We start from the raw sequence: 16,036 nt of genomic DNA on the forward strand, positions 1-16,036 counted from the left end.
TTAAATATTTCAGGACGATAGACAAGAGTGGAAGTCACATTGATAGACATTAGATGTCACAAATATGCTTAGAAATTAGGAGGATGAGAGGAACTGTCTTCCTATACAGGAAGGATCTTTAAGAAATTGATATAGCATACAAAAATCAGTTAATTTGGGGACTTGTGTTAGTCTTACTCATTGCTAATGGAGATTTCTTCCAGGACTGGAATGATAGCAGTTATGATGAACCCAGGGTTTACAAGGCCAAAACAAAAACAAAAGCAAACAACAACAACAACAAACACATCAAAATCATTTTGAAACTTTGAAGAATCTACAGACACAGACATAGACACATCATGGAGACTCAGAAATACTGTCTGAGTGCACATCAAAGGAGATCCTCATGTTATGCATGTGCTAACATATAAAAAATTGGAACTACAGACAGCTACACGAACAAATTACTGTCTTTTCCTCTTCCCTATTGTTTGCAGAACTCCAAGTGTCTTTGGAGTTTTCATGGTCTTCAGGTTTTAGTACCCTTCTGCAACCACAACTCTAAGTTTAGAGATGCTGCAAAGTATCAGGGAGTTCACCACAAAGATCAAGAACGTTATCAAAAAATCTCTTTTTTTCAGAATAAAAGAAGACATGTTTTCATTTAAGATAGCAACTGTCATCAACAGTGATGGCTTCAGCATTTGTATGGGGGAAAAAAAAAAGGCAAATTAAACCTCATCCTTCTTACACAGAACAATCTTCCACACCTTCATCTGAGACCAATGTTGTCACTTTTTTGCAACATTTTTTTTCCTACTTGAAAGAGGGTGAAATCAGAGACATGACATCAAAATGTTTCATTTTTTTCTTTAAAGTTCAAGAAAACTATTAAATAGAATTGGCCTCTCTTCTCACAGATTCTTTTTTTTTCTATACTTTTTTCCTCCAACACTGATGCAATGTGAGATCATGTTACCAATGCTGCTGGGGCTATACAATATATCCACTAGTTTTTATCCCTGAAGATGTCAAGTAGAAGGAGGAAATGATGCTAAGATTCTTTGAGTACCTAGCTGTTACAGTATTTACCTCTCAAGTGGAGCATTTCCTGAATGAAGTGTGAAGGTAGTTAGCTTGCTTCCATTACAAAGCAGCCTCTTACCGTAGTCCTGAGTTGTTGAACACGCAGCTTGTTAAGTTTACAGCAGCAGAAGCTGTTGCATAGTGTTCAGGAACTCAGGTTATTATTGTTTAAAAATTAAAAGATCTCTTTTTATGGTTTATAGCAAAATAAATTCAAAATAAAATCAAATTAAAAGCCTAAAATGAGTCTATAATCTGTTTTGAATGCCTTCTGTTCATCAACACAGATGGGTACATTTTCAGTGCTTGCCTATCCAAACTGATACCCCAGCCCCTGTATGAAAGCAGACCCTAACAGTGCAAGCCATACTAGTGTATGCTAATGTTGGCACTAGAATCAATAGAGTTGTGTCTGTACAATGCTAATAAGCCTTTCTGAGAACCCCAGCACTTTGGCACAGATATTACCTGGATGAATGGAGCTGTGTGTTCCTCTAAACAAGTTAGTATCCTTGCCCTGCATATAACAATCTGAGATAATGGCAGCGTGCTGTGCCTTGCAGCAGAGAGAAGTTTACAGACAACTATCTTTATACTGCTCTGGGAGTTAAAGATTTTAAATCCGGCGTCAGATAAGCCCATGTATAACAACCAGGGAGTCTTTCCTAAATCCTACTAAATATCCCCTCTTGATCTGAAGATTCCAGAGATGGGATTCACGTGAATAAATGCAGAGAATTCCATAGTGCAGACATTTGTGGAAGACCTGATCACCTCTCTGTATACACTCATCCTAAAGGCAATTTCTGCATTTGGTCAATGAATCCTGCCCAGCGCTGCTATCACTCTTCACCTGTAAGGTTTCATGAGGTTATGTGCTCAGCTGGACACATGTACACCAAAGGAGTCTAAAGTGAGGCAATGTAGTACAAGGGGTATCGAGCACATTCCTGTGGAAGATAACCGGTTGGAACTAACCTCCTTGTTAAAAACATGATCTGTTTTTTTCCAGTTTGAACTGGTTTTGCTTCAGCTTTCAGTTCCTTCACCTTGACTGAGCAGAAGAACCCAGGTCACTGCTTTCAGAGGTTGTCCCATTCTACAAGAAATATTTCTCTGCAGAGGAACATTCCCCCTGTGCTTCTTCAGTCCGTGTGTGCACTGCTGATGAGGATACAGCCCTCAGGCTATAATGTGTATTTGACCGAAGACTATTCCTGAAGTAATGGTGCCATTTTTTTTTAGGCGTCCTTGGGAAGAAATTTTCATGGGGAAGACTGGCACCAGAGAGATTTCTCCTGGAACCCCTTGAGATTCTTGGTTATGCCTGTGCTGAGCTCCTTGGTAGGGACACAGATGAGCAGCAGAGGAGCTGACAGACCACTCCGTCAAACATAAGAGCAGGTTGCAAGACCAAGCAGTCATCAGTTCAGTGTCACCTGTATGTAAGGTATCACCTGGCCCGGTTCTGCTATACTTGAACCATGGATACTGGTGAATTTTGATAATAAGGGTGTCTTTAAAATACATATTTCCTGGCTTTTATTTCAGGCTGAAAATAGTGTTTTTTCTTAGGTTGAGGTGACATCTCCACCTACAAAAAAAGGTGTGGTGGAGGCAAACCAACTCTTGGTCCAGAAGCCAGCCATCCACTGCAGTATGAGTTGAACTGAGTCTGTCCTTCCTAACAGACTGGTCTCTTAACATCGTTTTTCAGTCTGAGGAATCTTATGCTTTATTTAACACTCCAGTTCCAGCCTGGAGGTGGCTAATTTGGGAACCTGGACAAGAGTAAATACACAGTGGGCTGTATCTCACCACCAATGTACTGCCTCAATTCCTCTCTCATCCCTGTTAGTGGTTAACTTACCAGCTCTCCTGCAACCCTTTGGTGAATCCTCACAGTACCCATGCTGCAGCAAAATGGCTATTACTTTACTGAGGAACATAATACGGTGGAGATGTAATGAATTTTCCAAGTACCCATAATTAGTGGGCCAGACTCAGGATGGAGCAGTAGACCTTATACTGCCTCATCCTATGCTCAGAACATTAAATCTCCACATTATCCACTTGTGATTCAAACCAACTGCTCCATTTCAACAGCAGGCTGGAAGAAATTGAGGGATGTATCCTACAACACCTCCTCCCTTCTGCAAGTTGACTGTGTTCTGATCTTCCTGGCCAGGTTATTCCTATCAGTAGATATGTCACAGCACAGAGCTGAGGGTAATCACTGTTATTTTCTTTGCACTCTTTAGCCAAGAAGGATACTACCAATGTTGCCTAATGCTAGAGAGCCACATTTAGTAGTTAACAACAGTTCTCCCAAGAGAAACATCACTGTAACTACTCTGAGTGGAAAGGAGAAAGGTAGATGATGTCTTACTAAACAGTAAGTGGTGTTACTGGAAGTTCTCTCCCTGTGGAGACACAGGCAGAAATCTGAGTAATTTCCAGCACCCTTACGAGACATGCTAGGAGAGCATCGGTAAGGAGTCTTGGGCTGAAACTTGGACTTCCTACTTACAAGGCCAGTAGGTTTTAGGTTCTGCTTTGAATTAATGTTTCTTCAGAGAAAAAAAAAAAAAAAACAAAAAACAAAAAACAAACAAAAAACGTTTAAAATGAGACTCAGAGCTAAACTGAGAGTTACGGATGATCCGTGTTGCTTTTAAGACTGCTACTTGAGTCTCCTGTTACTGGAGACTTCCAAGGATGCTTGTAAATATGTCACATACCATGGCTGCCTTAAAAGGAGAAACTGAACAGAAATTCAACAGTGTTCATGTTTCCAGTAAGTCTGGTGCTAGGGACTTCATCTCAACTTGCCTAGCAATGGAGCAGGAGTGCAGTTTCTCCTTGGTAGGGTTAAGTTCCTCATTGTCACACTACCGATTACCAGTAGGTCAGTCACAACCACCTCACCAGACCCACAGACTTCCCAGCCAGAAGCTTCTTTGAAAAGTGTAACTTTTAACATCTCTTAGAAAAGCAAATGCTCTGTTTGCCTTGGCAGGGCAGACCTGTGTATACACAGCTGGAGAGCTTGTTTTGTCTCTTAGTACAAGTCTGGACCAAACTAAATCTCTACAGGCTTTCTAAAAATCCTCTCTTTATTTAAATAATTTTATACATTGCAAGCTGTCTCCAAAGTCTGCCCCTGTTCAGTCCCCATTTTTGGCTGACTTTCCCACCCCCTCTCCTATCCCCTCTCCTACCATGCACACAAAGTAAAGTGAGTTGGATTTTTAAGTCCATTGCTGTATGCAAGAATGTCTTAAGACATTAATGTCTTATCAACAATGTCCATATCAACTTCAGATACCTGTGAGCTAGGAAAAAAAACAAGCAACTCTATGGACAGTTCTCTAGCTCACATTCAAGAATTTTAGAGGAAAAAAGCTTGCAAGGTACAGCTTTCAAAAGAGAAAGGTTTTTGGCATAATACCTTTCCATAAATAAAGCAGTGAGTGTGCGTGTATGCCTGTTTGAGAAAGGCAAGGAGAGGTATTAAAGAATATATAAATGCAGTGGTCCACCAATATCTGAGTTTGCAGCAGAGTACAAAGGAGGAGACTGGAACAATGAAAGGTTACTTCAGTAAATGTGTGTGGAGGTTTTTTAAATTCTTGGCATCCAATAAATGTGATGCTCAAACCACAGCAGAGGCCTTTTATGGGGCACCTGCAGCATGAAGTTCAGTAGAGACTTTTGTAACCCAGGGAACATTGCACAACTATGTTGAGTTCTGCATATTTCTGCTGGCTCCTGTTCAACCAGGACTGACTGATGCCTGGGCTACTGGAAACCAACTGTTATTCCTATCTCACCCTCTAAATCATGTTGCCAAAAATCCCCAACTTGGAAAAAAAAACAAAAAACCCCAAAACATTAAAGTCAAGAACAATCCAATCCTTGAACAGGGAGTTAAACAGAATTATCCCAATCTCGGGAAAGTGAGAGGCTAGAAAAGCAGAATATTTCCAGGGCACTTTGATGTTAATCCTGGGAGTTCGCACATCATCATGGTGTTTCAGTTTCATTTCTGCTCTGTGCCACTCTGGCCCTTGCCAACATCAAATCAGAGCAGTGTCGTGAGATGTCCACCTAAGCCAACAGGAAAGGGAGAAAATTCATATCTCAGAGCCAAAACCTCAGCCATACCCACACTGGGGTAAACCTGATCTAGTCACTCAGCACATGCTGGCTGGATGGATGAAATACAGCAAAGCCACATGTCACTAAGAGCATATTCTCAGGCTCTTAGTGAAGATGTTTTGATTCATACTGGATGAGCAGCCGGCAATGAACTGAGGGAGGTTTACAACAAAATAGAACTGGCTTATGTTTCCCTTTGAAACATTTTTACTAAAATAAAGTAGGAAATTCATGGAAAACCTTTGGCTCTAGTCACACTTTTCAATATTTTCAAATAAATATAGTACTAAATCTTAAAAATAATTTTGCACAGGTTGGAATATTGACCTTTCAGATTTCAGGTCCACGTTAATTTGCAAATCAACAGCTGTAAGCACTGTTAGCATTCATCATTAATTTTCATTTTTGAGGGTACATGGTGTTGATCTCCTTCAGCCCAATGAAAAGGTCTCCTGCTGCAGACAAGACATGTAAAATTCAGGGAATTGCTGCAGGAGTTTGATTCTATACAGTGAAAGATGCAGAAGACATCTTTCCATATTACTGATACAGAAGCTGAGTGCTCGCCTGGTGAACTGCAGTCAATCTATGTCCAACAGAGTTCTTCTGCAATCTGGCCAATCCTTAAAGGACTGTTTTGCTTGTGATCCCCTAACTGTGTGAGGTCCCTAACTATTCTGCAAGAGCTGCAGTGAGTAGTTGCAATCCTGAGCAGAATCAGTGAATGCTGACAGTTGTACAAATCTGGTTCAAGGTAACTCAAGGTGGTCACCAAAATTAGCCAGTTGTGTCAGGTCTGGATGAGATGGAGTTAACTTCTTTTCACAGCAGCCTGCATGCTGCTGAGCTTTCCATTTGTGGCTAAAACAGTATGGATAACACATTCATGTTCTGGCTGTTGATGAAAAGTGCTTTCACAGCATCGATTTTTTTCCCCCAGCTCCCTGCTCCTCACATCCAGTGCAGTATGCTGGGGCTGGGCAAGAGATTGGGAAGGGATGTAGCATAGACAGCTGACCTGAACTGACCGATGGGATATTCCATGCCATATGACATTGTGCTCAGCCTCAGGAAAAGAAGGAGAAAGGGGAAAATAACACGGTTGTGGCTCTCATCTTCCCAAGAAACTGTTACACATGCTGAGGCTCTGCTTCCCAGGAAGTGAGTGGATATCTGCCTGCTGATGGGAAGTAGTGAATGAATTCTTTGTGTTGCTTTGCTTCCACATGTAGCTTTTGCTTTCCTTAGTAAACTAACGTTATCATAATCCATGAGGTTTTTTGCTTTCCTTCTATCTTCTCCGCATCCCAAGGGAGAGGGGAATGAGCAAGACACAGGATGTGTGCTTGGACCGAGCTGATCCACCACACTGAAATTTTTGAAAGTTTTAGTTTATGTTTTCCCTTTTAGTGTTTAGGAAGGGGCTGACGGTGTCACCTTCCCTTATGCTGCGATAAGGAGCTTCCTCACATTTCTAAGCCACACCCTGGTTACGAAGACAAGAAGCAAGGGAATGCCCAAGAGAAAAATACCTCTTTTGTACTGTGCACAGGGATTTATTGATATTTAACAAAAGAGCCACAAGGGGCCACATGTGGAATGAGAAAGATCCACAGACACGAAACAGATATGCAGTCAGTTGGGATCCCAGGGAATGCTTTGGACATGAGGTTGTTATTAAGGGCTGAATCTTCATACCAGGGAATTGAGCAGAAATTCACTCAGAATTGAGTATCCCTAGTATATATGCTTGAATATACAACTCCTGATGCTATGCTCTGTCAGTGATAATATGTAAATCTGTTTCTTACCTCTCTCACACTGGGGGCCAGTGAATCCATAGACACAAGCACAACGGTTTGGTCCAATGCAACGACCTCCATTCTGACAGCCGTTTTCACAGACGGCTGTTTAAAAAGAGAAATAGAAATGATTGATTTCTGCTCTCAGTAAAACCGCAGCATGAACTGTGTGGTGCTGGGAGGGCTTGGAATATCACCTACTTTGTGGTGTTCACCTGTCAAGAATCTCCTCCACATAGTGAACATACAGAGAAAAGCCTGATATTTTTTTCCCAGAAAATGACTTCCTGTTTATGAGTGAAACCATTTATAAAAAGGCTATAAACTCTCGTTTCATTTGAGAGGATTTCCTGTGCTCTGGAATCTCAGCTCATTCAGGTCAGCATTGGGATTTAAATGTCAAGGTCAAGACGAATCAATACAAATGACAAACTCTATAAAGGCAAACATTTAAATTTAAGGAGAGGGGAACAGGACAACAACGAAATGTGAGAAAGGACCAGTCAGCCATTTCATCTTGCCTTGCAGAGTAAAGCAGGACAATAAACCAAACCTGTTACTCTGACCACACCTGTACATCTGCAATCAGGACGACATGGTGGTCTTGCTTTACATGGCAAGCAGAGGAACACTTGGATGGATGGATCAAACACTGGCATAGTGTTAGTGCTCATTTTAGGTGGCATTGGCATCAACTCATTCCTTCATAACACTATAGTAAGATGTGCTCATTTGGGCTGGCGGTAGTATCAGGAGATGATGCTTTCCAGGACAAAAATAACTTTTCTGGGGTTAGAATTGGGGCAGGGAGTCCCTTTGTAAGCAACAGGTAAATGATGACAAGCCTGAGAAAAGTTGAGAAGATAAATTCAGTTTTCATTGTGAACAATTCAGATTTGTCTGTGACAATTGTGTGGTATCACTGGCTGGAAATACCCATCTTCTTCAGACCTGTCTTCAGCACACCCACACTAGCTGGCGTTCTATTATTCTCTCATATTCTGGCATAATCTGAGTGAACAGAAGATGAAAGGCCAGCACTCATATGTACCACAAGATCAAGTACTTTAAAGAGTCCATGTGAGAGGCTGAGATGGGCAGGATGCCACTGACCTATTAAAATCTCAGCAGTTGTAGTGACTAATTAGGACTGTTGCAAAATTTCCTCATTTTTTTTTACAGGTTTTCACTCATTAAGCTACTCAGTTGCACAACACCACTGGCACATTGAGGATCAGAAGACTATAATCTCACCTGAAGGGTGGGGCCCACAGCAATCCTGTGTATTACCTCATTGTGGCCCTTCCTGGTTTAATGCCAAGCATAGTGGCAGAGAGGCCAGGTGCTGCTGCATATCATAGCCTTCAAAGGTTACACCCATTTTAGAACTGAAATCTGCTTTACTGGAATGCTGCCAATGGGACTCTCCATTGTTCTCCACCCTCTCGGTGATGTGTTGCCCACATCTGAACCATTATGAAAACTCTGCTGCAGATATTATAGGTGGAGCTGGTAGCAACACATATTAAAAGTTGCCTAGCCTGCTACATTATAAAGCCTGGTTTGCACTTACTTATAACTTTCCCAAGCTTTAGCTATTCAGAATGAAATTTTCCATATGGTGTGTCTGCCTTCAGTTGAACTTTTTGGAAAGTTTCAGAAAAAAATCATCGAATCATAGCATCGTTAAAGTTGAAAAGGACCTCCAAGGTCATCTAGTCCAATCACCCCCTACCACCAATGTCACCCACTTAAACCATGTCCCTAAGCACCATGTCCAACCTTTCCTTGAACACCCCCAGGGATGGTGACTCCGCCACCTTCCTGAGCAACCCGTTCCAATGCCTGACTGCTCTTTCTGAGAAGAAATGTCTCCTAATTTCCAACCTGAACCTCTCCTGGTGCAACTCGAGGCCATTCCCTCTAGTCCTATCACTAGTTATCTGTGAGAAGAGGCCGACCCCCAGCTCCCCACACCTTCCTTTCAGGTAGTTGCAGAGAGCAATAAGGTCTCCCCTGAGCCTCCTCTTCTCCAGACTAAACAACCCCAGTTCCCTCAGCCGCTCCTTGCAGGACTTGTGTTCCAGGCCCTTCACCAGCTTCGTAGCCCTTCTCTGGACACATTCCAGGGCCTTGATGTGCTTCTTGTACTGAGGGGCTCAAAACTGAACACAGTACTCGAGGTGCGGCCTCACCAGAGCAGAGTAGAGGGGGACGATCACCATCCAAAATGTAACCTAGTTTATAATATATATGTATATATTTAGTATTTCTTCTTCTAATCAAAAGCAGGCTTCATCTGAGCTAAAATGAGTGTTTCCCACCAAAAAAAAATCAAAAATCCATTCCCAGAGAATGTACTGTTTTTCTAAAAATATTTACAGAAAAATGATACCTAATTTCTGCTAGCACTGTAGAAAAACAGGGGATGATCAGCAAAGCCTGCAACTGCTCTTCCTGGCATGGGGGATTCATGCTGAGAGCCAGGACATGTGCAGTCTAAGGCAATGTCCTTACTGTTTTGATGTGAGTTTCCTCAATCTAAAACTCATGTCAAATTCCGGAGAAAAAGGTACAAGTCATGGCAAGTCTTGACTTTGAGGTCAGCAGCGTGCTAAGGTCAGCACTTGATGGATGTGTTCACTGTGGGGTCTTTTAAATGCCACGTGGAAGTTTGGATGTGCAGTTGTAAGGAACCAGAAAGGTGGTGGCACAGAACTTTGGCATCAATTCTTTTCCCAGCCAGGCCGGGCAGAACAAATGTAACATGTCTCCTAATGAGAGTGAGCTGAGATTCCAACGGAGAGGAGAATATAGCGAGGCCATCAAAGTCTGCAAACAATACATCAGTATGTGTAAGGTGTACAGCATGTGTTGCAAGTACTTACGTTGTCCACAGTATGTTCCGGTATAACCTTTCTGGCAGAGGCAAGATTCCTCATTGCAGCTTCCACCATTCATGCACCTCACATTGCAGGTTTGGACTGTGGAGAAAAGCAGGGAAATATTAGAAGACAATGCAACAAATTGTCTGTGACAGGAGGTGGATACCTCACAAATAAGCGATGTTCAAAACTTTCTTAATTTCTTCATATCTCAGTGCACAATCTAAAGGTGATGTTAAATGTCCATTTTTTTTTTCAAGTAAAATGAATTAACTTGAATTCCCATTACAGGATATGAGCCCATGGTGTGGTTAAACGCTTGCACTTTTACTGAAGTATAATCACCCCAGGGTTTCTTACAACTATAAACACCATAGTCTGTTCCTTATCCCTTAGACAGAAGGTATTTTTATTGTTCCTGTACCTGGTAGTATTGAACTGCTGAGACAACGAAAAGCCACAAGTCTTACAGGTAGTGTAAAACTATGAGCAGTTTAGGGGACACAATTCTTCAAGTCCATCTTGTACAGGATAAGGCAGGACATTGTCCTTTCTACAGGATGGCCTGCCATAGCTCATGTGACTGAGAGTAAGGGCATATTTACCCATATTTCCCTTTCTTTGATGACTCCGTCATTCTAAACATTTTTTTTTTCTTTTAGGATACTACACATTTCAAAAATTTTCATATCTTTTTATTATTATTTTAGATTTTTGCTCCATTTTCAAAATACGCTTTTCACATTCTGGGCTTCAATCTTTAAAATGCCTTCTTATTTAAAGCATGTTAAAAGACCTATGAGATGTTTTGGGGGGTATAATTTATTTCATGGAGGAAAACCATCAACTTTAAAGACACTTCTTTTCCTTTTACAGTGATTATGTGGCCTTATTGATGAGTTTCATCTAATACAAGAAGGTTTCAACAAATCTGAAAAGAAAAGCATGTATTATCTAGTCTTCTTCCTATGTTAGAGTTCAGCTTTTACAGTAGATTATGGAACACCGAATGTGAACACTGTAGAAAAACAATAGTAATAAATAAGAGTCAGTCAGTTTTATACTGATGTAGACACAAAGCTAGTATTGGCTTTAACTGTTTCATCACTATTCAACAGTTAAGGATGTGGTATTAAAGTAAAAGAGCCCAAAAGGGGAGGTTTATTGCTAAACATTGAATTACAAATACAGGTTAAACAGCTTTCATTCTTTACTGAAATGCCTGGAACAATGCAGTCTTAATTTGTGAGATGTGACAATTCAAACTGCAAGTGCGTCAGGTTGTAGTAAGCTATGCGAAAACTGTTTTGCAGCATGTACACCACAGTTCCTGCATGCCAGGAGAGAAGGGCTGTGATTTGGCAGCTTGAAGAAGTTGAGGCTGGAGAGTGCGTACATGAGTGGATACTCAGATGTGGCTGGTGTATTCTCTGTACATGTAACATCAGCTCCAAAAGAGAAGGGTTGGGGCTAGCGTAATTGAAATGGCTGCCCAAAAGGTAGTAGAAATCAGAAGTATCCAATAAGGATAATTACATGGTTCACGCCTTGTTCACAGAAAGCCTGACAGGAAGAAGGAGTGGAATGGGAAGTCTCAGGGCTTTGCATTCAACATGCTCAGCACATGTGCTGTACGTTTAATCCATGCATTTCTAGTATGGTTTGAATTAGTCGTGATGTCTACAATTCCTATTGCTCTGTGGCTGGAGATCAGGCCAAATTTAGATGAAAGCTTAATCATTAAGGAAACTGAGCTTGAGGCTTCAAAGCATTGCCCAGATTGTCAGACATGAGACCAGTCTCTCTGGGAAATGGCTCTGTTTCCAGCACATTCTTACCCTACACCCCTCACCCCTCACTACAATTAATCAGCACTGGGAAAGCAATTACATACAACAAATCTGGGAGGGCTGCCCAGAGACAGTAGGAAGAAGTAGCTAGGAAGTGTCTGTCTGTCAGAGTTGTCCGTCTGTCGGAGCTTTTCCCTACAGTCTCCCAAGTTTTGCATTCAAGGCATTCAGCAGGGGGTAAGATCTAGTGAAGCTAAGAAATTTTAGTAGTTCAGGTTCTGCACATAAGAAAAGCCTTGACACTCATCCAGAAATTTTCCAACTAATTGGCAAATATACTATTTCTAGCCCTGCTTAGGTCCCGTTTCTTACTTCTGCTGTAATCCCAAATACCCTGAGGTCCCATCACCATTTCACTTATCTCCAAGGCTAGCATCGAAGGGTCTGCTAGATTTGGAGTGCTGAAGAAAATCTTTCAAATAAGAATTTAAAGGCCTATTATTCCTCGTCAGGATTTTCCAAGCAAAGACCAAAGTTCTAGGAAAAAGAATAACAGCTCTCCCTAGTTAACTTTTCCCATTGGATTGGATTCATTCTACATTTTATTTTAAAGGATCAGTGTCTGCAGCTGTTCTGCCAGCCATCAGCAGTGGAGTTTGCAGACAGGTTTTATGTCTGCTTACTGACTACTACTATCTAAACAGTCACTTGCAAATTACTCCTGAAATACCTTACTCTCCCAAGTAAGAAACCAAACTTTTTGTTATGACAGAGAGAGGAGGAGTGGCTTTTATTGCCTCTGGAATGCACTATTTGTCTGTTTTACCTCCCTGAAGCATTCATGATAAATGCAGATCTAAACATCCCCACAATGAATGCCAGATTTAAGGAAGCTTCTGCAGAGAAACCTACCCCTCCACCCCCACCCTCCACCCGGAGCACATGCTGAAATCCACCCCAGGCTCAGAGGAATGCCAGGTCTGTGCCCAAATGTATATACTGCTTACAGCATTCCTCGCATTCCTCTGTGATTGCTAACATATGGACCCTCACTCCAGAAACTTTTGTGTCTCCAGCACCTTCCATTCAGCAAAGCATTTGGGAAGGTTTGCAGAGCTATGCACACATAGGCTTCAGTGCTGAGCACTTTCTGGGGACATCTGCAGTGTTGTAGGACAATGTGGCGCTTTGGAATTAGATTCTGGGAATTTCCTTCTTTCAGTCACGCCCCGAATGTGGTTTTGAGGTTTGAGGGGGCTAGTTCTCTGGCCTTCAGTCAGATGCCTGCAAGTCACTTTGTTAACAATAGTTTGCCTACAGATGGGCAATAATGGTAAATAAATTTCTGGGTTGTCTCTAGAAATGGCCACGAGACCTTAAAAGATGCTATAAAATCCCATTAAATTCTGCATCTCGCATTGTCCTGGCAAAATCATCCTTCTCAAAACAATACACAGCTCTGAACAGAGCCACAGCTCTGCTCCTTTGCTTGCAGGCTTTTGCTTGTTTGTTTGGCTGGCGTTTTTGAGCACTGTCATCATGTATGGATGCACCACTTACACATTCAGGTGCAAATGGTCACCCAATATCCCTGCCCACATCTGGAGATCTGGAGTGCAGGCCAGCCCCAATTCACAAGAATTTGAGAAACAAATGAAGCCCTTTCGGGCAGATCTGCTGGCTTATGCATAGTCTGCACTGACTTGGGCGGGTGGTCTCTGTGCTGGTGGTGGCCCTCGTCTTGCCAGCAGGAGTGCAATTATCTGCACCCAATGAGCTCCGAGGCTGTTAAGTCAACCTGCACACAGTGGTGCTTCTCAGATAGATGTCCCTTGTCTGCCCGGGGAGAGACTGGGACAGTGAGGGAAGGGACTGTGAGGGGCTGCACGCAGATCCTACAGGCCTTGCCGGCTCCTCTCACGTATGGGCTATAGTGCTCGATATCAGATCCTTTTTCTCTCTTAAGTGAAGGATTCACATAGTTTTGTCTGTTTCTTTCTGCTGTTTAGTGAGTAGAAAGAACTGTCTGGAACTTTCTGCAGGTAACCAGCAAAGGCAAAACTACCATCTGACCATTTGCCACTGGGTATTCCAGTTCAAGGCTCAGTGTAAGCCACTTTTTCATACAATTATGTACAGACTCACGAGTGTGGGTACAAGGGCTTGCTGGATGTCCCCATTCAGCCTCCCCACAGATCAGGATGGCCATGACTTTGTCTAGCCAAGCCTTGAAACTGCCCAAGGAGGGAGATCTTCTGCACCTCTGGTGACCTGTTCCAGCATTGCACCACCCTCCTGTGTAAGAAATTTTTCTTTGTGTACAACCTGAACATCCCAAGCTGCAACCTATGGCCAGACACTTCTGTTATCTTGCCTGCCACTACTGAGAGGGGTTTGGCTCCACTGCCTTTGTAGCTGCACTTCCAGTAATTACAGACTACTACTGGATCCCTCTCTGACTCCTCGTAGACTAAATCAGACCAGCTCCCCCAGCTTCACCTTTGAGGACACATGTTATAGACCAACCATTTTGCAACCCACTGCAGATCTAGTTTCCTCTCATCACTTCTGCACTGGCAGCCCAGAACCAGACTCAGCGTTCCAGCAACAGCCCTGCTAGTGGCAAGCAGAGGGGATAACACCTTCCTTTGACTTTTTCGCCATGATCCCCTTAATCTAACTCATGGCGTGATTGGCTTTACTAACCATCACAATGACTACTGACTCATAACCAGCTCAGCATCTACCATGACTCCCAGCTCCATTTCATCAATACAACACAGTGGAAAAAGGGGCACGGAGAAACACTATTGAGTAAACAAGACCATTAGCTATCAGGTTTTAGATTCAAACAGGAGTGCCTTCTGTGCAGAGTCATGTGCTGCAGAGTAAAGGAGTGTTTGCATGCTCTAGCCTTGAATACGTCTTGCAAGAATTACTAGAGGGTTATGGGAATTGCTGTCTGGATATTTGACTGTCACTCCTCCAAGTCCTCCATAGTTTGTTTATGTGCTATGTTAACAGAAACCTCAGCCACCTAGTCTTCTTCCCAGAACTTTTCAGGTCTCTGACCTGAAAGTCTGAGATGGTAGAAAAAGGCAGAAAAAGGGGCAATGGAATTTCTATATTCCCAACACCGACAAGTGCATAACTTCGTTGTGTCACTGCAGTTCTCTAAAAACACTGGGCAATTCTCTCAGATGTTCAAATCACAGCCTACCAAAACTTAATAAACTTAGCATTGGAAAAAATAATTATTTGGTTAACAAAAGCAGTGACAGATTTAATTCCACTTCAAGGAACAGCCAGGAGTGGATGGACTCTTTGGCAGCAGTGTTGCTATTTGCTGCTGGGAAATTCAGTTTCTGTATCCTGTATGATTTTTTTATACCAAAGTAGCAGAAATCACACAGACACACAAAAAAAAAAAAAAAGATTTTTTGAATGCTGCCCAATTCAGGTTACAACCTTGTTGCCCATTGTGACTGGGAAAATTTTAAAAGAGCATATAACTAATTCAGAGGGAGGACAATAAGCAGCAATGTTTTCTTACCTCCAGCTGAGCCACAGTTAGGAGAAAGTTGTCCATTGGAGCACGTACACATGTTTGGCCTCGAACAAAATCCATCACCACAAGAATTCCTGCAAATTGCTGGAGGAAGAGAAGGAGACAGTGATTAGCACAAGGTGCTACTCTGTGAACTTCCTCACAGGCTCATATTTGGCCACCAAAACGGTGTGAATTCACCTTGTTTTAAGAAGAATAAGCTGGGGAGGAAGCTGTGGCACCTCCTGAGGACTCTGCTGTGGGCAGAGCAACAGCAAGAAGGACTCATTCATTCACAGGGCATGAATTCCTAGAGAAATCTTCCTTTTATCACACACTTTGGCTGGGCCTGTTATTTTATTTCTATTTCACCAAGCAGAGGACGGGGAAAATGTGGCACCTTTCACTATTTTTGCCTGCTAAAAATGTTTCTCATCAGAGACAAGTGACATTCACACCGGAACAGGTTTCCTTATTTTTTTTTTTGTGTGTGTGTGTGTGTTTCCATGCAGCATTTTGCAGTCCATAGTTTGGCACTGAGCTAAATGACTGTTACTGAGATTCATTTTGAATGAGGGGCTGAGCCTGAGTCAGCCAGAGATGAATCAGCAGGATGCCTTCATATCAATCCATCCTTTCTTGTCTGGGACCCCTGCTAATCTCTTTCCCTTCCTGTACCATGAGAGCCAAGAGCTGACAGTATTGTTCCACCTGTGTAAGCACAGATTTCATTAGAGTCCCATGAAACTATCTCATCTCTGTGTTTTTTATAAATACAATTAT

At 42.3% G+C, this 16,036-nt stretch overlaps 1 protein-coding gene across 1 annotated transcript in view; it reads right to left on the bottom strand.

Annotated features, from left to right (window-relative positions):
* The window catches only part of LOC118258995 (fibrillin-2), a 111,196-nt gene that overhangs the window by 72,474 nt on the left and 22,686 nt on the right, over positions 1 to 16,036 (bottom strand). The window contains exons 3-5 of the mRNA XM_035568150.2: positions 15,260 to 15,358; positions 9,920 to 10,015; positions 7,041 to 7,136 (exon numbers count right to left, since the gene is read on the bottom strand). Of these exons, the coding sequence (XP_035424043.2) occupies positions 7,041 to 7,136; positions 9,920 to 10,015; positions 15,260 to 15,358 (291 nt within the window). The remainder of the gene's footprint in view (positions 1 to 7,040; positions 7,137 to 9,919; positions 10,016 to 15,259; positions 15,359 to 16,036) is intronic.

Source organism: Cygnus atratus, chromosome 26 (assembly GCF_013377495.2).
Source record: "Cygnus atratus isolate AKBS03 ecotype Queensland, Australia chromosome 26, CAtr_DNAZoo_HiC_assembly, whole genome shotgun sequence".
NCBI classification, from domain to species: Eukaryota; Metazoa; Chordata; class Aves; order Anseriformes; family Anatidae; genus Cygnus; species Cygnus atratus.